This window comes from Stegodyphus dumicola, chromosome 11, assembly GCF_044657685.1.
Source record: "Stegodyphus dumicola isolate Sdum_Otavi_A_Nest chromosome 11, ASM4465768v1".
Classification (NCBI taxonomy): Eukaryota; Metazoa; Arthropoda; class Arachnida; order Araneae; family Eresidae; genus Stegodyphus; species Stegodyphus dumicola.
The window spans coordinates 147,288,572-147,308,769 of NC_140778.1; the positions used below are offsets into that span (position 1 = coordinate 147,288,572).

The following is a 20,198-nucleotide window of genomic DNA, read 5'->3' on the forward strand; positions in this document are numbered from 1 at the left end:
ATATTAAATATATATGGGTACTTATGCATAAGTTTGCAAAAAGCAATGTATCTGCCTTTACCAAAATATGTAAATATTTATTACATTATTTATACATATATTAGGGAATGAAGGATTTATTCATTCATAAACCCTGATGAAAGTTACTGTGAAGAAATCTAGTTATTAAATATATCTAAATTTATAATGATTATAAATAATATCTAAATATTAACATTTAACTGTAAACATAAACTGAAATTCTGTCAGAAATATGTTTATAAAACTATTTAAGCAAGATCTGTTCGTACTGGAAAGCAATCTGTTAAAAAGTATTGTAAAGCAAATTCTATGAGATGCATACTCAACACTTGGCATGCGGGCAACATATTTTTATGTTTTTTGCAGTCTGTCACTGGAGCACGGGCCACATAAAAATATGTACGGTATGCGGGCAATGTATTTTTATGTTTTTTACAGTCTGTCAATGGAGCACGGGTCATGTAAAAACACATATGGCATGTGGGCAACGTAGTTTTACGTTTTTGCAGTCTGTCACTGGAGCACAGGTTACGTAAACATACGTATTTATTAGATTTGTGGTGGATACCTGCTAACCACCACAAATAATTGTATGGGTGTTGTTTGCATTGCTAAACAACGCTTTGCATTTTTTCTTTCAACAAGTTACGATTGGTCGAGTTATTTGGTGTTTTGTTGAGTTATTTCATCTTCAATCGAATTCTTAGCTCCAGAACGTACAAGTTGTGTTTTGTCAATTTGAAGCTTGGTTTTTTATTATTGATTAAATAAATTGATAAAATGAACCGCCGTGACAAAGATAGTGATGAAGAAATATGTGCTGACAGATTATCGGACTTTTCGTATGATAGTGATTATGTCAAGTCAAGATATCGAAAAAGTGACGATGATGACATTATTCCACGTTCTCGAGTGTTCCTCCGAAGAAGAATTTCTAGTAGTTCCGAAACAACTTCTGATGAAGAAGCAGATGAATGGTCATCGATTGACAATCCTCCAAACCTTGAAGAGTTTTTGAGTCATTCTGGGATAACTAACATGGTTAATGTTCCTGAATCCATAGCTCACGCAGTAAAGTTATTTATAGGCGATGACTTTTTTGCATATTTAGTCACGGAATCAAACAGGCATTATTATCAAAATATGAATGAGCTCAAAATATCTCCCAAAAGCATGAAATGGAGAGATATTACGATTCCGGAGATGAAGAAATTTTTGGGGCCTATTATTTTCACGGAACAAGTTCGTAAAGACGCCCAATACGATTATTGGTCAACTGATGTCTGCACAAGTACACCGTTTTTTTTTCTTCAAAAACTATGTCAAGGGATAGATTTCGCCAAATATGAAAGGCTTGGCATTTCAATAACAACGAAGACATCATGGACGATTCTGATCGATTATTCAAAGTCTTATTTTGTTGAAACTATACTAAATTATTTTGTTGAAAAATTCAATAACATTTACAAACTGAAACAATAAGTATCATTAGATGAGGGCATAATACTTTGGAGAGGACGATTGTTATTTAGAGTTTAGAATGCTGGAAAAATTATAAAATACGACATACTCATACAAATATTATCTGAAAGCGACACTGGTTATATTTGCAATTTTGAAGTTTATGCAGCTCAAGGATTATGTTTGATCGAAATGATATTCACAGTAGCTTCGGCATATACTGATATCTGGCACCATTTGTACATGGACAATTAGTACAACAGCATCGATAACACAGAAGCACTTAAAAAAAAAAAAAAAAAAAAAAAAAAAAGACGAATTTGCGGAACAATTAGGAAGAATAGAGTGCCTGAAAAAAACTAATTTGAAAAAAGGAGAAACGATCTTTCGAAGAAAAAATGATATATTGGTGCAAGTTTGGCAATCCAAGAAACAAGTCAGTTTCATCTCTTCAATCCATTCCACGGAAATGAAAGAAAGTAGTAATGTTGATCGTATTAAGAGACAAAAAATTATAAAGCCAAATTGCTTTGATTGACTACAAGTACACGAAAGGAGTAGATTGATAAAACGGTGAAGTGGACAAAGCGCTTAGCTATGTATATGATGAATTAATTGTGCATTTTTCAATGCATATGTAGTATACAATTCGACAAAGACGCAAAAAATAAAATACAAGAAATTTTTCACGGCATTGAGTTACTAATGAACTACCTAAAATTAGGACTGAAGAACCAGAGCAAATGATATCAAAACGTGACCCTTCTGGAAGATTGTCCATGGATATGGGCAAACATGTATTGGAGAAAATTGTTGGTGCCGGGAAGAAGAAAAATCCACAAAGACAATGTCGCGTGTGAACAGTGTTTAAAAATGTATTCTTTTTACATATTTAGGACTCTGAAATAATGTAGAAAAAGAAAATACATACGATTATATGTATATTTACGACATAATTACAAAAGGTTTACATCCGATCGTGTCAAAACCCATTGATCTTAACGGGAGTCACTGAATGTTTTGGTCTCTACGAAGTGCTTCAAAGTAGTGCGTGCGAAAACCGATTAGGGCCTCTCCTCTTACTTCCTACCTCTGGCTTTGTTAAATGCCCTTATTCTCCTCCTTTGTCAAATGCCCTTATTCTCTTCCTTTATCAAATGCCCTAATTCTCTTCTTTTGTCAAATGCTCAAGTCTTTTGCCCCTACCCTTGAAGAATTTCTGGGTTCATTCATAACAATCTGTGAAAGCATGGTCTTGATTGAAAATTATGTTTTGACCTTCTTGGAGGTTAATGTCAAAATCCAGGAAACTCTTCCCCCTCACAATGCAAACAGATATCATTCTAGTACAAAACATCTGTTTTTAAAGACTGAGTGAACAACCAATCAGGCATTCCCAAAATTTCATTCTAAGATTATTATTTGTTCCTTGTTTACAAACATGTGGCACTGCCAAAAGCCACGTGGTGGAATGCAAACCACATGGTCTTACGAGCCACAGTGTTTCAACTCATGTGTATACACATGGAACTGTCCATAATGTTAGGCTACACTGCATTCTTTTTCTATGGACGGTAACATTGCATGAGCAAACTGAAGAACCAATTCAGACAAAATTAAGGACTTTTTAAGGATCAAAATCGCTTGCAAGAAACCTACGAACATTTAGGGGACGTACGAAAATTGCATTGAAAATTAAACAAGAAAGTAACAAAGAAAAAAAATTATATCTCATACTTAAGACTAATAAGTTAACATAATAGCATACCTGTGTGCCACACATACTGCACCCAAACATATGTGCTCGCTGCAAAAAACAGCCAATGAACTGGGATAAAAAGAAAACAAATCATGTCGGAAGTGAATGCAATGAAAACAAAGAACACTGAGAAAGCCTAGAACAGAAAGAAAAATATTTATTTTAGTAAGAAAATAAAAAAGAAATATTACAAAACACTAAACTCTTAATTTACAGTTTATAAATTACATAATTAATATAATAAAAAATTCAAGAAATTTAAAATTTGATTAGAATTAATATAAATCTTCTTAATTAAAGTTTCAAAAACATACTTGCATATATGAATGAATATATATATATGTAAGAAAAATAAAGATTCTTATTAAATTAGCAACGTAAATTTCCCTTCTCTATTCTAAAAATAGTAACCCCTCTCAGCACCGTGTCATTTCACTATTCTATGTCATATGATTCTTACATAATTATGATGATGTAAAATGGAAGTAAAACTCAACCAGGCAATAGTAATTTTAGAGCAATATTAACTATCCAATCAAAATGCTTTGAGAACCAAAACTAACTCAGTTTGACTTAAGATGTAAGCCTTTTGGAACAGGCACATTTAATGTGTGAATTTGTGTATAGTCGCAACATGTCGCTCAAAATAAAACTGAAGATTTAAATCTGCCTTCGCCTCCGATTTTCTAGTCACTGTGGATCATCACTTCTACGCAATCAAAATTCCTGTTCCTGTGCTTCCGAGTTTGAATTTATTACATATATATATTTCTTACTATCAATTTTGAAATTTTCGCTACTGCTGTATTATTCCACGTCTGGAAATGCTAGTGCTATTGATTTGCACAGGGCAAAGGATTTCTTTTGGAAAAGGGAAACTTTTTATGCTCAGATTTTCTTTATAAAATTGTATATCTCTGGAATATAATTTACATATATTCATTCATTTTTTTTTTAAACTTGGGAGAAATTTATAAAAATTTGGAATTTGCTATCAAGAGATGCGAATTTAGAATTATATTACCAAAAAAAAAGGGGAGAAAATTATACATCACAATGTCTTATCCAAAACAATATGCTATAAATGACAACACAACATTTCTGACTTCAGAAAATGGATAGAAAGATGAGGACTACTAGAAGGTTTATACATTTTTAAGAGCTGATTCCATCATATCAGAAATCAAACATTATTGTTACCTTATTTATTACATTTATCAAACATCATTAAAATATTTCTCCTTACATAAAAATCTAATTATCATTAATGTAGCTAACATTTCCAGCGACATAATAATTCAGAAATAAAATTTTCTAATTCTAAAGAAGCAAATTCAAAATTCTTAAAATCATTTTTGATATGGCATTTCAACATTATGGGGGAGACAATTTCTTCAGATTATAAATCTTGCACAAGCCATCCAGATGGTTAGTAACTCTGACTATTGTATTGAAAGGCCGGATTTGAATCTAGAGAAGGCATAGGTGTAAATTGTCTGTCTCTTCTTAGAAGACAATGGTGGCCCACCTTTTAAGATGCCTCCTAAATAAAGTGATCGCTGCGTCCGGCCTAGTATTGGCCATCGCCTATAATGGCTGGTGCTTGCCGCTGGGGGCGGGGGATTTTATAATACAAACTATTACACAAAAGTGTTTTACTCAAAGGAAGCCCTAAATAATTAACTAGGTACAATCATTTTGTTTTTTAGAGGAGAAAATTTGAAAATTGTGCAATGCCATTGCTAGAATTCAAATTCTTCACTTTTCCATTGCCATTTTGATGCAATTTTCAATCATACCATTAATACAAGTGTTATGGAAGAAACAACCTTACAACTATAGACTTTTTTCCCTAATAAGTCATCTACATATATTGCCAATGACCTTTATGAAAACATAATTCTGTTACAGCTACCACAAAAATTACATAAGCATCCAAAATTTAATAAAACCAATACTGGTTTTCATTAGTCCTTTGACAATCTTAAACTGGTATTTAATTCTATATGATGAAATACTGCTACATGACAGCACTGCCAACTCAGCACATATCCTTTTTGTAGAAATGAAACCCACCTTCATCCCATTTAGAGAAATGATCTAAAAAAAAATTTAACCACATGAAATTTATTTAAATTTTTTAACATTCAGTTTGAAAAACAATTCCCCTTCCATTAGTTGCATTTTACTGTCAGTTTTTTGCCATTGTACATTCAACTTTTTGGCAGCAGAGAAAAAATATGTTTTCAAATTACAAATGAAATTATGCAGTATAATGGTAAAAAAAAGGAAAGAATTCATACCTTGCCAAAGTTTTCTATTTGATAATTAAAAACAAAAATATACTGACTGAAACATTTCAATCACATAGTTTGCAAACAGCAACAAAAATAAATAAATAAAATACATACCAGCCCTTGGTATTTAAAAGAGTCGTATACGCTACGAAGCAAAAGCCAAAAGGGCCACAGGTACTCGAAGCGAAACTCCAGAATGAAGTCAGCCAACAGCACCAAGGCCCACACAACTAAGAACTTCACATACAGAAATGTACTGAAAACAAACAAATTAAAATTTAGTACATATTTTTACAAGTATCAAACTATATATTTTTATAAAACATATAATAATGGGAACAAAACTGAGTACTATTCTGTTATTGGGACCGGATTCAGAAATGTAAGTGTGTATGCACATTGTAAGGTATATCCTAATTTTATTACAGTTATTTTAATTTTATCACACTTTGCTATCTCTTCTAGCTTCAGCTTACAATTCCTTATCAGAATGAATTTTTAGAATCATGTTAAATGCAAATGAATAGTAGAAAGTATTTAAGTCAAAGTTCCACCGACTTTGAGAGACAGAGTTAGGATTCCTGAAAGCGTACATTTTGCTTATGGCTAAGTCTCTCTATCAAAAGGCCATGTAATAGCTTTGCTGGCTAGTTTAATATTACGGGCCACCTAGGTTATAATTTGTGTTAGCTTCGGCTAAATCTCTTTAGTTAGTCATTAGAATATTCTTATTTCTTACATTTTAAGTTAAACCCAAGTGGAGGCTTTGTTGTATGCCCTGAGAAAGGGGCTATCTGTGAATCATTATTTTGAGCAATAAAAGGGTAACCATGCTTGAGTTTGCGTTTCTGTTACTGGACTTAAATGATTATTCGCTTAGCTGTTTACTAAGTTCCTCAACAGTTAATTAATAGATAAAAGGGAGGAACATAACAATATGTTCTGTATATATTTGCACATATGTGCATGTGTATACATAAGCATTTATCCACTCACACACGCATGCATATATATATATACAAATTACTTCAAAACATCTTTCAAAATATAACTTACCAGTATGGATGCACACTTTTAAAATAATTCTACTTTAATTAAACTTAGGAGATAATATAATCAATTAATCAATACTGTTTAGGAAATAAATTATTATATATATATATATATTTTAGGAAATAAATTATTATATATATATATATATACACATTTCTGAATCCTGTCCAGATAACAGAAGAGTACCCAAAGCTGTTATTCCAACTGTAGCCTCTATATTTTATTATTTAACTATTTGTTGCTAATTTAATTTATTATTTTTAATGTGCATTTTATTCATTTATTCCCCCCCCACACTTCCTGATACCTCCTATCAGGCTTTAACACTTCTAATTTTAAAAAAATTAGCATATATAAGCATGCACGATGCTCACAAAAATTCTTACTCCACATTTGTTTTTGCAACCGTTAATTGCAGACATACACTTTTAATTTGAAAAAAAAAAAAATGATGCTTTGGAATTTGAAAATTTAAACAATTTTACATAAATTAAAAAATGTAACTTTTTATATGTTTCTCCAGTCCCAATAAAATGTCATATTCATTATAAAAAAATATAAATACACTTCTAAATTTTTTTTTTCATTATAAAAAACTGAAAACTGACATTCTCTTGTGATTTATAAGTGCATGATTTTTTCTTGGTAAAATCCTACTATACGGTACGGCCTTGGCGCGATTTTTGAAAACTGTCGCCAACACCAAAATGACTCGTTTACTGCTCATATAATGCAGCCAAAAGTCGCCAAATCCCGCGTGTACCGTATACAGGGGCGTAGCTAGAGGGGGGCAAGGGGGACATCTGTTCCTGGGCGCAGAATCCAAGGGGCGCCAAACTGATGTTAGGACATTTTAGAATTAAATGTTTTCCATCCTTGGCAAGCAGTAGAGGGCGCGAAACCTTCGGTTGTCCCTGGGCGCTGAAAACCCTAGCTACGACTCTGACCGTATACTAGGATTTTAAACATATTTCTTAATTTATAATTTTGGTAGAATTGGTTTGCTGAGAATTTTCACACAAATACGTTTTCAAATGCTGATTTATTACTTTAAAATCATTATCTAAATGTCTACAAACAATTGCTGAAAAAAAGTTTTTAATTTATGCTATACTCACTTTAAAAAAATAAATATTTAACTGATTAGCAATCAATACTCTTGTATCGATATTTTTTTTATGGTTTACGTTTGTATAAATATAAAACGTAAATATTTTAAATTATGTTCTCCTAAATAATTTTATAAATTTCAGTTTATTTTCTTGGGGCGGAAAAATGCAATAAATTAGATATCTTAATGAACACTTTATCCCCTTACATAACTATCGCACATATAAAAGAGATAAAGTACAGGAAAAACAAAGGAACAGTTTTTAAAATTCTGTATTAGAATTTGAGAAGCAAACTTAATTCTTTTCAAAACTGTATCAACATACTCAATCAGTGCCGTGAGAATAACTTAAAAAAAAAAAAAAAAAGCAAAGCGCAATTCATAGTATTATATTAATTACAACTAATCCTTTTTTCTTGAATAATTCCTAATATAATTTTAAAATATAGATGTTTTAGCATCATCTAATAATCTTACCGAAATTCCAGAAATGATTGCATTAAGCTTATAGTTCTACTTAAAAAATAAAAAATAGAAGAAGAAAGAAGAAAAATGTCCATAATCAAACAATTACTTCAAACAACAGATGAAGATGCAGATCAGTGATTAAGTAAACAAAAACGGCAAAAATCAATTCAAATTATTATCTAAGAAAGGTGGTTAGTTAAATAATTAGAACTATTTAAAAGCTCCACAACGCTGAAAGAACATCACAATTTACAGAAACCAAAAGCCACCTCTTTTTTTGGTAAAAATAAACAAGCAGTGGAAAAAGAAATTAAACAGAAAAATTAGCTGAATTCTAAAATACAATTTCTAGAAGGTAATATCGACAAAATTCACCAAAACCCTCTAAAATACATAACAAACTTTTAACCATAACATACCTCTTAATAACACAAACACAAAATGAAATAAAAAAATGTTCTATTACAAAATCATTTAAATTAATCTTAAAAAATTAATTCAAATATCACTGAAAGTTTTTCAAAGTTATAAAATGGATAATATTATCAAAATCATTTTAATCACTCGTTTTGGAAAGAGAAAAAGACAATTAAGTATCCCAAATTATAATTCTTACCGAAGAAATATGCATTTATAAAGCTGTAACAGCCCGGAAGGTACATTTTTATTTTTTCTCTTAAATCTAGGAAGTGGCATTATCTGGCCCTTCAAACGCTTGACTTTCATTTTAAGAACACACTAAAAATTCACAGCCTTTACAATGAAATAAAACAACATTCACCACATGTAAAACTTATAACAAATATGTAAAACTGCTGTTGCCAATTATAACAAAAACTTTCCACTTAAAAAAATGTTGCCACCGAAAGTAGAAACTTAACATTTGAATAAAAAGAAAAGTAAATAAATTAAATTCGAGTTAATATAATTTCACAAAAATATTTAATATTTTTAATTACATGTCATGAATTAGTTACATTTCTATTTAAATCATTCAGATTAAAAAGTAAAAAAATAATTATTACGAACCCCGTTTATTGCTTTCAAATCGCTTACTCGAGTGCCGAAAATGAAAGCATATTTCCGGAAGAGACAACAAATTGCTTTTTATTGTAGATGGCTGTAGGCTAACGAGCCCTAACTCTATGGAAATTCATAAATAAAGTTCGTATCAGATGAGAACATATTATAGTGTTAGAATCATAACTCATTCTTTGAGGTAATGTACTCCGAAGACACTATTTGGTCAGGAAAGTCACATGACGGCAGGGAAGCAGGAGATTGGCTACTGTTTGAAGAAGTACCAGATAGCAAGCTTTCAGGGGATTGTTTATTAAATTTGAAATATATTTTACATTTTGCGAAATGGCAACACACTAACGCGCAGGAGATAAAAATGTCTACAGGGCAACACATCATTTAAATTTCTCAGTTCATTAATCAAAATTTATTACATTCGCAAAAAATATGAAATAAATAAGCAACCCACTGTAAGTAAAATAACCGACATAAAGCCGACGCAATAACTGAAAATAATAACACTGTGTTATCCCATAAATAATATTTTTTCAAATAAGTTGAAAGTTGGAGAGGAATTAAATTGTCTGCATCAGCTTGCTATAAAAACAGGTCGTAATTTTACCTTGTTCGTATTTTATAAAACTATCTTGCGTACATATTATGTTATGCCTGCCCTGCCTGGGCATAATAATGCCATAGACTACCCAAAATTTTGTTCTGCTCATGGTACATGGCAAAAGCCAAAAACAGCTGTATGTGGTGCAAAATACTCACAATAAACTGTGAAACAATTTCATGAAAAATCTCTTTTCATTCACAATGCATGCATAAATTTATTGTGAATACTTATTTTGCACCATATACAAGTGTTTATGGCTTTTGCCATGTACAACGCAGAACAAAATTTTGGGTAGTCTATGTATTTGATCAGGACAATTCTTAATGACCATATTATTTAAGGACTGCCGATAAATGCAATCCGAAAATTCACCGAATTTTCTGTTATTAAACTATTTACCTTTGAGCTTCAAGTTCAACGAGAACTCTAATACAGAAACGTTAAGTATCAAAGAGATAACATAAAAGAAAAAGAAAATTAAAAAAACAAAATCTGAAATGTTTCAGATTTTAAATTACGTCCAAAGGGGCGTTTTTTAACATTTTGTGTGTTACCTTTCTTTATTAAATATCATGTTCCTCGCACTTAAACCATAAGATCCAGTGCAACAGCAATATCGCAAAATAGTTTTAAAACGAGCATATCTTTAGAATTTCCGATACAGAGACTCACGCGCTGGAGATAAAAATGTTTTTTCTGCAGAACGTTGCCATTGCTCGCTTTGAAATCCTTGAGTTTGTTAATCAAAAATTCGTCAAAGTTTTAAAAAATAGGAAATCGATCATAAAACAAATTTCAAATTTGGTCTTCCACATGCTCATATTCGTTGGAGGATTACGTTATTCAAAATTCGATGACTCTATGTACCGTTATTTTATGACAATGTGAGAAATATACATACATTTACGCAGATTTTCATTATTTAATTTCTTCAAATATAATGCAGGACTCTAACATTTTATGGCAACAGTTTGAAAAGTGAACTGACATTTATCCGTCCGACGCAAAATGCCAAAACGAAAGTAATAGTCCTTCGGGACTCAAGTCCCTTTGGACTAAAAAAAAAAAAAATTCCTTCGGTTTCGTTAATTGCTGTTTCAAAACAGTAAATTCTTTCTCACAGTTGAATTTAAAATAGTTGCCCCTTACTGCAAAAGTAAAATCTAATGAAATCTATTTTGATTAAATGCAGCAGAAAAGAGAACGAGAAGTGCTTAAAAATATACTATCAATATAAAACAGTGCAGGTGGCATCATACAAAAAATTCATAAATATGCATTGAGTATATCGATATACACAACAAAAAAAATCTTAACGCTTTCAAATTTTATATTACGCCCAAAAAAGGTCTCTTTTTTTTTTTTTTTTTTTTTAACGTTTTGTGCGTTACTTTTATTTATTAAATATCATGTTCTGCGCACTTAAACCATAAAATTCAATTCAATAGCAATATAAAAAAATACTGTTGCGTTATTTTCTTCCTGTACGTTACGGGGTTCCTGCGGATTTAGTGTAAATAACGACGACACTACTCGATAAAGTATCAAAACCCAATTTATTGGCCAGTATTTTCAGGACAGCTCCAATACACGTTTACAGTCGTCAAAGAACTACAATAAACACGCTGAATCAATCAGCGACACAGCCTTCACAATATCAAGCTATAATGGTGGAGACAGCTTCACTGCAAAGCACCAGAGTACAGATCCCGACTCTGCTTGGTCGTTCTCGGAACTCCACGTACTCTCGAAACTCTCCACGCTACAACTCGCGATACACTCGACGATACGCTAGAGTTCAGGTCCCGACTCCTCGATTCAGTCGTTCCCGGAGCTCAACACACTCTTTCGACGATGCACTAACAGCGATACACTCTCTCGATGCACTCGACACTCACTGACTATCAACTCTCCGCACGGACTAACTGACTGACTCGGTGGATTCTGCGCGTACCAGCAGGGCTTATATAGCTTTTGGCTTGTGTTCCAGAACATTCTGGGCTAAAACAGTACGAATTCGTTCCAGAAAATTCTCCATCCGTATACAGCACGTCGCCAAATGGGCGATTTCCCGCCAAATGTGGCAACCCTGCCTTCCCTTTACATTTTATGGCAAACCTAAACCCGCTTTGCGGGAAGCTACCTTACCGCGACTGGAAACTTCCTAACAACATTTAAAAAAGAGCATATCTTTAAAATTTCCGATACACAGTTTCGCGCGCTGGAGATAAAAATGCGTTCCCCCCTGTAGAGTGTTGCCATTGCTCGCTTTGAAATCCTGAAGTTTGTTAGTCAAAAATTTGTTAAAAGTTTTACAAAGTATGAAATACATAATAAAATAAATTTCAAACTTGTGCTTCCCAGATGCCCATATTGGGTTGCAGACGTACGTTATTCAAAATTGAATGGCTCTAGGTAACGTTGTTTTATCACAATGCGAGAAACCTACAAACATTTATGCAGATTCATCATTATTCAATTTCTTAAAATATAATACAGGGCTCTAATATTTGGTGGGAACAATATAAAAAGGTGATCCGCCGTTTATAGTGAATATGACGCAAAATGCCAAAACGAAATTAATAATCCTTATAGGCAAATTGCACCTTTGGAGAAATAATTTACAATGCCATATATTTCACTAAAATTATTTACATATGTACAAATTTCCTAACAAGAACATTTATCTAGTTGCAGAGTGATAAATAATTTACGATCTCATATATTTCACTAAAATTATTTACATATATACAAATTTCCTAACAAGAACGTTTATCTAGTTGCTAAGTGATAAATACTTGCGCTATAACCTAATAAAATGTGGCAAGACGACCCGAAAATGTGGAAGGAATTGGTTATAACTATTTCTAACATTAAGAGAAAGGGGAAAAAAGGAATTAAGAGGTGAAAAAAAAAAAAAAAAAAAAAGGTAAACGAACGATATGCGAAATATATTTCCTTTAACGTAACATCTAAAAATTAATATGAAAGACAAGATTAAAAGACAAAATTAAAATGACTGATATGATTAAAAGACAGCTAGTAAAAGGTCTGCGAGATTATTAGCAAGAATATTTCCTCATTGTGTATGCACATTACATCACGAAGCTTAGCCTTCAATGAAAAAGGACACTTGAAAATACCGAATACAAAGCAATAAATAATTAAACTGGTTTAAAGTTCTTAAAAAAACAATTTTTTACGCAAAAAGAGGATACAAACAGATCAGAACTCAACTTTCAACAAGACCAAGGTCAAACGCGCGTTAGTATTAAAATTACTGAATTTAAAATAAACATTTCATGCAGATGTAACAGACGATATTTGCATTTTGTGCTTTCGAAGCATTACTCGTCAGAAAACGACGCCATTTTTAACTCCGTAAATTCTCACAGCATGGGGAAGGGGAAACAAACACAAAGTTATATTTAGAACATTTAAAACACACATTGCAAATGGTGAAAAAATATTTACTAATAACTGGCAAAATAATACAACAAAACTGTAGTTCTAAGTTTGCTACGGATTATTTTTAATGACTATTCTTCGCTTGCAGCCAATTTCCAATTGCAAAACTTGAATAACTTAAATTGAGATGCCTACAAAAACAGGCAAACAGAAAAAACAATTATATTTAATTTATGGGGGGGAGGGGAAGTCGAGATATTGGGAGGCAAGAACGTTCTTTAACACTTTTGACGCGCGCAATATTATTTTTATAATTTTTTTAAACTAAAAACTCTACAAATTGAATATTATGATCTTACAGACAAATAATATACGAATTTAAAAAAAAACTACTCTTGCCCATTGTTCTGTGGGTGGTGGTGGTCGCACTGTGAAAACAGCGCGCTTCTAGGACTTTGAAATTTACTGAGGTAGTAGGGGGAAAAAACTTACATTTTTCTGTGCGATTTTCCAACAAATGGCGAAATTTCCGAATTTTTTTTTAAAAAAGAGAGAGAAGTTTGTAAGAACTGCATTATATGCAAATTTTTACAAAGTAAGTCCTAAAAAAATTTAAAAATAAACATTTATGTAATTTCTCTATAGCAGTGAAAGTATAAATACTTACATAATAAGGACATTTGGATAAATGGATAAAAAAACTCAGTAAAGTAAGGATTTAAAATAAATAAATAAATATAACAAGCTCCCCCCCCCAAAAAAAAATCTGAAAGGTTTCAGATTTTAAATTACGTCCAAAGGGGCGTTTTTTTAAACGTTTCGTGTGTTACCTTTATTTATTAAATATGATGTTCTTTGCACTTAAACCATAAAATTCAGTTCAGTAGAACGTCGCAAAATAATTTTAAAATGGGAATATCTTTAGAATTTCCGATACACAGTTCCGCGCCCGCTGGAGATAAAAAAAAGTTTTTTCCTCCCGCCGCAGAGTGTTGCCATTGCTCGCTTTGAAATCGTTGAGTTTGTTACTCAAAAATTCGTTAAACTTTTACAAAATACGAAATTGATAATAAAAAAATTTCCAAATTTCAAATTTGGTCTTCCACATGCCCATATTCGTAGGAGGATTACGTCATTCAAAATTCGATGGCTCTATGTACCGTTGTTTTATCACAATGCGTGAAACAGACATATATTTATGCAGATTTTTCATTATTTAATTTCTTCAAATATAATGCAAGACTCTAACATTTGCTGGCAAAAGTTTGAAAAGTGAAACGGACATTTATAGTGATTCAACGCAAAATCGCAAAAAGAAAACAATTGTCCTGAAGGGACAAAGCCCTTTTTGGACTTGGGGGCACGGCAAAACACTCCCGACTCCCTCGATCGCTTTTGGAGCTCAAGACACTCAACATAAACTCGACGATGCACTGCTACTCCGCGTACAGGCAGAGTTTATATAGCTTTTGGCCTGCCTTCGAGAATATTGTGGATTAAACCGGTAAGAATTCGTTATAAAACGTTCTCTTCGTCCATGGCACATGCCAATTTTGTCACCAAATGGGTGATTTCGAGCCAAATATGGCAACCCTGCCTTACTTTGCCATTTTCTAGCAACCATAAACCCGCCTTGCGGAAGCTATCTTACCATGCCTGGCCATTTCGTAATAATATAAACAGGAAGCCAAATAGCGTAAAAGAACATGACGTGTATTTATTTGAATAAAAAGCTAATACGGGCTCAGATGTTTGTTAACTTTTATAAGCAACATAAATAAATTTACGAGAACAAGCACGTGTATTGATAACACTAGATAACTATCAATCACCAATTTTTTTTTTTTTTTTTTTTTTTTTTTTTTTAAATCCTACTTCTTCGCATTTCTTAAGATAACGCAGCGATAATAATCGGATCTGCATCTTTCCTATCACGTCAATATCTGCAATTAATTACAGGTTTATACTAAAAACCACTCCGGTTTATTTTCATATAGCTTATTCTATTTCGACATTTTTCTTTTGTATATGAAAAACATGTAATAAATTCTAAAATTACTGAAAAAAGTTTGATAATCTCGTTAAGTTTGGAACTACAATAAAGACGAATTATCGGATTTATTAAGATAATGCACCAAAAAGAATTTGTAAATCCTTATCCCTTAAATTATTGTATTATTAATCCTTAATTATTGTATTATTAATTACTTATCCCTTAAATGCATGTAGCATTTGGCAACTTACATTTATTTAGATGTAGATCACATGTATGACACAGAACTTCTTCTTCCTTCCGCACAGTTGAAAAGAATAGTTTCAATCTTATGATTATTATTATGAATCTTATGATTCATGTACATTTTTTTACACATTTCATTTGAAGAACTGATTTCTAATTTTATAGGGGTACGCAATAATATATTCTTTTACGGGGTTTTAAAATTTTTAAATTCAAAAATGTGTCTGCATAAGGACTTGAAATTTTCACAGGTTATGAAAGAAACGCGTCCGGAAAGCTAAAATTATTTATCTAAAGCAGCTGCTATTTCAACTAAGCATAACTCTGTTTCCTTTATTTGTGGATCGCGAATTTTCTTTTCTTTTATCGTCTGCGTTAGGGACATGTTTTATCGCTCTTTTATCGTAAGACATTTAATTTTATATTTCACAGAACTGTAAACAAAATATGAATTGATCGCTAAGTAATCCCGCAATGGGAGAAAAAAAGAAAACTAATTAAAAACACTCGCCATTTCCATGTCATTTTTCTCAGAGCGAAATTCACCCAACCAGGATTTAAACGTAGATCAGAAAATGCGTTCTGTAGTATCAATACTTTTTTCAATTGCATGAATCGCTAAGGGAGATACAGTGGATGGACAAAAATATGGAAACACCTTGTGAAATGCATGTTTGAAAAGAAAGATTGATTTTAATGAAATATGTAGGTGGCGCTGGCGTTTTTGACTACTGACGCCACCTATACAACTTCATAAATGTGCTAAACAGTTCAGTGGTTGTCGGAGTACTGTTATGTGAGGTTGTCATTTCATTATGTCAGAGTTAACAGACTTCGAACGTGGGCAAATTATTGGAGCACGAATGGTAGGTGCTTCTGTAAGCAAGGTAGCCGAGGTGTTTAGTGTTTCAAGAGGTACTGTATCGAAGATTTATTCCGCATATTTGAAAAGCGGAAAAACATCATCTGCTAAATCACAGCGCGGACGAAAGTGTGTCCTGAGTGATCGTGACAGACGATCATTAAGGGCAATTGTGACGAAAAATAAGAAGACCACAGCTGCAAAATTTACTGCTGAAATGAATGTTGTGTTACCGAACCCTGTGAATTCCAAAACAATTAGAAGGGAGCTTCATAAACAGGGAATTGCTGGCCGTGCTGCAATTGAGAAGCCACTCATCAGTGATGCTAATGCCCGTAACAGGAAAAGGTGGTGTTTAAGTCATAAAGCCTGGACTATAGAGCAGCGGAAGCGAGTAATATGGTCTGACGAGTCTTCTTTCACATTGTTTCCCACTTCTGGCCGAGTTTACGTCTGGAGAACGCCATCTCAAGCCTATAATACAGACTGCTTGTTGCCAAGAGCGAAACATGGCAGGGGTTCTGTTATGGTTTGGGCAGCCATATCGTGGTTCTCTGCTAGCCCCATGATAACTGTGTCAGGGCACATGACTTGTGAATATTTTGGCGGATCAAGTTCATCCCATGGTACAAACTTTGTTCCCCGATGGTGATGGTGTCTTCGAAGACGACAAAGCCCCTGTTCACACAGCTCACATTGTCCAGGACTGGTTTTCTGAGCACGAGGATGAGTTGTCCCATCTCCCCTGGCCACCACAGTCACCAGACCTGAATATTATCGAACCTTTGTGGTCTACATTGGAATGGAAAGTGCGTTCTCGTTATCCACCGCCAACATCGTTATCTGAACTTGCCACCGTTTTGCAGGAAGAATGGTATAATATTCCCTTGGCAAACATACAGGAACTGTATTTATCCATTCCGAGAAGACTGCAAGCTGTTTTAGATGCCAACGGGTTTCCTACACCATATTAAGCAAAGAAACATGTTTTTTTAAAGGTGTTTCCATATTTTTGTCCAACCCCTGTAGATGCTTCAGTAACTTATTTCCACAGCACAATAGCTTCCTTCACAGAAAAACATATAATATAAATTCTTTCCTATAAAAGATTCTTTACAACAGAAAGAATAATAGTTAAGTTTTTCTCTGAGTTGACAACAGAGTTGCCATGGCAATAGACGAAAGGGTTCAGGGACACAATATGTGCCTCCAATACTAAATTGCATTCCTGTGTCACCATTCTTTGACAATCAAAAACACCGAAGTGCAAGGTTAATTATCGTTTGGTTAGCACGCCGGGAGGGGGAGAGTCATTCTTAATAACAATTATTAACGTTTCAGCAAAGGAAAGGAGAAAAAAAAAGTTTTATACACGACACGGCACGACGTTTAGAATATCCACACTTTTTGTTAACGCCATACAGTGGTTAGCACGCTGGGGGGGGGTTCACTCTTAACAATTACAAACGTTTCAAAAAAGAGAAGGGGGGAAAAAACTTTTAGATACGACATTTGGAATTTCCACAATTATTGTTAACGCCATATAGTGTAGTCAGCCTAACTAAACCTAACTACACTATACAGCTACTACTGTTTAGCTAAGAACTACTCTTTTTTTATCGTATACACGTTACACATAGACGCCGCAAAACGCCCAACAAGCTAGCACGTTCGCCGTGATTCAAACCCGATTAGAGCTACCAGTATGGATCGTTCGGCCGATATGAGTTACTAGAGAAAGATTAGGAAGAACAGTAACAACTGACATACCAACAAATGAATGCTAAAAGACACCATCTGTTCACTACTTTATCTACAGATTGAAGATGGAAACGAGGATCTTCTATACGTACTTCTATACTTCCTAAATTTTTATATACGTTTTTTAAATGTTTTTGTAGTTTTCGAGTCCGTATTTCGTGGAAGAATCGTTACCAGAGCTTCAAAAAGGCTGAACTTCTACTTTCCACGCCAATTTTCAAGGAGAGCATCCCGGGGGAAGGTTCAAGGGTCTCCCACACCTCTCCCGTCCAACCAAACAACACGAGAGGACTTCCGGTTCTCCATATATTTAGAGTGGTTCAGGAGATTTTATAGGGATATGAGTGAAGAGTTACACGTATCTTGTTCCATTTTTTCCAGGAAATTAACAGAGGATTTTGACGTGCGACTGCTCGTTTTCTCTGGATGCAGTTCTATCGATTGATGACACTGTGGGTAAATAGAAGGTATTTCATGCTTGAAAATTAAGTTTAAAATATGTTCCTGAGATAGTATGCAGAGTTGACCTTCACAGTTATTATATGCAGAGCTTAAATTGCGCCGGAACCCGGCACTTCTTAGTTTTGGGGATCAATCATAATTCTAGCCAGAGCGCACCGGAGCCCTAAACAAGAAAGCTCTGGCACTTCTTTTATGTAACTGAACAGCACTTTCAGTAAAAATCTTATTGCGAAAATCTAATTTTTAGCCATAAAATTTTATTAAAAATCGCTTACTAAATGTTAATTTAACTCTTTAAATTTTATTTCATTTTAATTATTTATTTTAATAATTAATAATTATTTTTTGTTATTTAATTAAATAATATTTGATTAATAATTAATAAATAATAGTTAATTGGTATTAAATAATAATGGATTAATATTAATTAAATAATTCTTTATTAATTTGGTAATAATTAACTATTTAATTTTAAAATTATTAATGATTTTAATAGTCATTTATTTACTTATTTACGTTTGTTCCTCTTTCCTGACAGTCTTCCATAGGGCTCCAGCACTTCTAATTTTAGAAATTAAGCACTGATTATAAGAAAAACCAGCAGCAATCACAAAATCCCTGTGAAAAACTTTCTTTAGATTCTCTGAACCATATTCTAAGACTTTTTTCTTCTCTTTGGTGATCTCTTTTTATTGCAGTCATTTAAATATACCCAAGATTCATCATCTACTGTGACATAATTTTCCCATTTTTGTCCGAATAATTTATTCTCATAGAGATCTCTGCTTTCGGCGATATATCGCGGAGAAAAACGATGCACATTATGTTTCTTCGCCTTTTTAAAATTTAATTTAGTATTATTCACTTTTTACAGTAGACACTGAACATTTTAGTGATTATGCAACCGTCCTTTGACTTCGAAGATATTCTTTGAACACTACAGTTCTTACTTTTGCAACATTTGAAATCTTCCGCTTTTTTTTTTTTTTTTTTTTTTTTTTTTTTGGATATGTATTTTGAACATTTTTTCTTCTTGAAGCCTAACTCTTACCTTTTTAGTCCGAAGGGGCTTTGTCCCTGAAAAACTATTGTTTTCATTTTGCGTTGAATCACTATAAATGTCCGTTTCACTTTTCAAACTGTTGCCACCAAATGTTACAGTCCTGCATTATATTTCAAGAAATTAAATAATGAAAAATATGCATAAATGTATGCATGTTTCTCACATTGTGATAAAATAACGGTACATACGATACATTGAGCTATCGAATTTTGAATGACGTAATCCTCCTACGAATATCGATATGCGGAAAAATAGAAAAGCAAATTTGGTCTTCCACATGCCCATATTTGGAATTTGTTTTATTATCGACTTCATATTTTGTAGAACTTTAACGAATTTTTAATTAACAAACTCAAGCATTTCAAAGCGAGCAATGGCAACACTCTACGGGGGGGGGACCCTTTTTATCTCCAGCGCGCGGAACTATGTATCGGAAATTCTAAAGATATGCTTATTTTAAAATTATTTTGCGACATTGGTATTGAACTGAATTTTATGGTTTAAGTGCAAAGAACATGATATTTAATAAATAAAGGTAAAACACAAAACGTTAAAAAAAAAAAGCCGCCCCTTTGGACGTTATTTAAAATCTGA

At 32.9% G+C, this 20,198-nt stretch overlaps 1 protein-coding gene across 3 annotated transcripts in view; it reads right to left on the reverse strand.

The window, feature by feature from the left end:
- LOC118203640 (macoilin-1) overlaps nt 1-20,198 on the reverse strand; it is a 210,542-nt gene that overhangs the window by 35,415 nt on the left and 154,929 nt on the right. For all 3 annotated transcript variants that reach the window (XM_035375934.2, XM_085827300.1, XM_035375925.2), the window contains 2 exons: nt 5,653-5,794; nt 3,251-3,377 (listed from right to left, as the gene is read on the reverse strand). In XM_035375934.2, the coding sequence (XP_035231825.1) occupies nt 3,251-3,377; nt 5,653-5,794 (269 nt within the window). The remainder of the gene's footprint in view (nt 1-3,250; nt 3,378-5,652; nt 5,795-20,198) is intronic.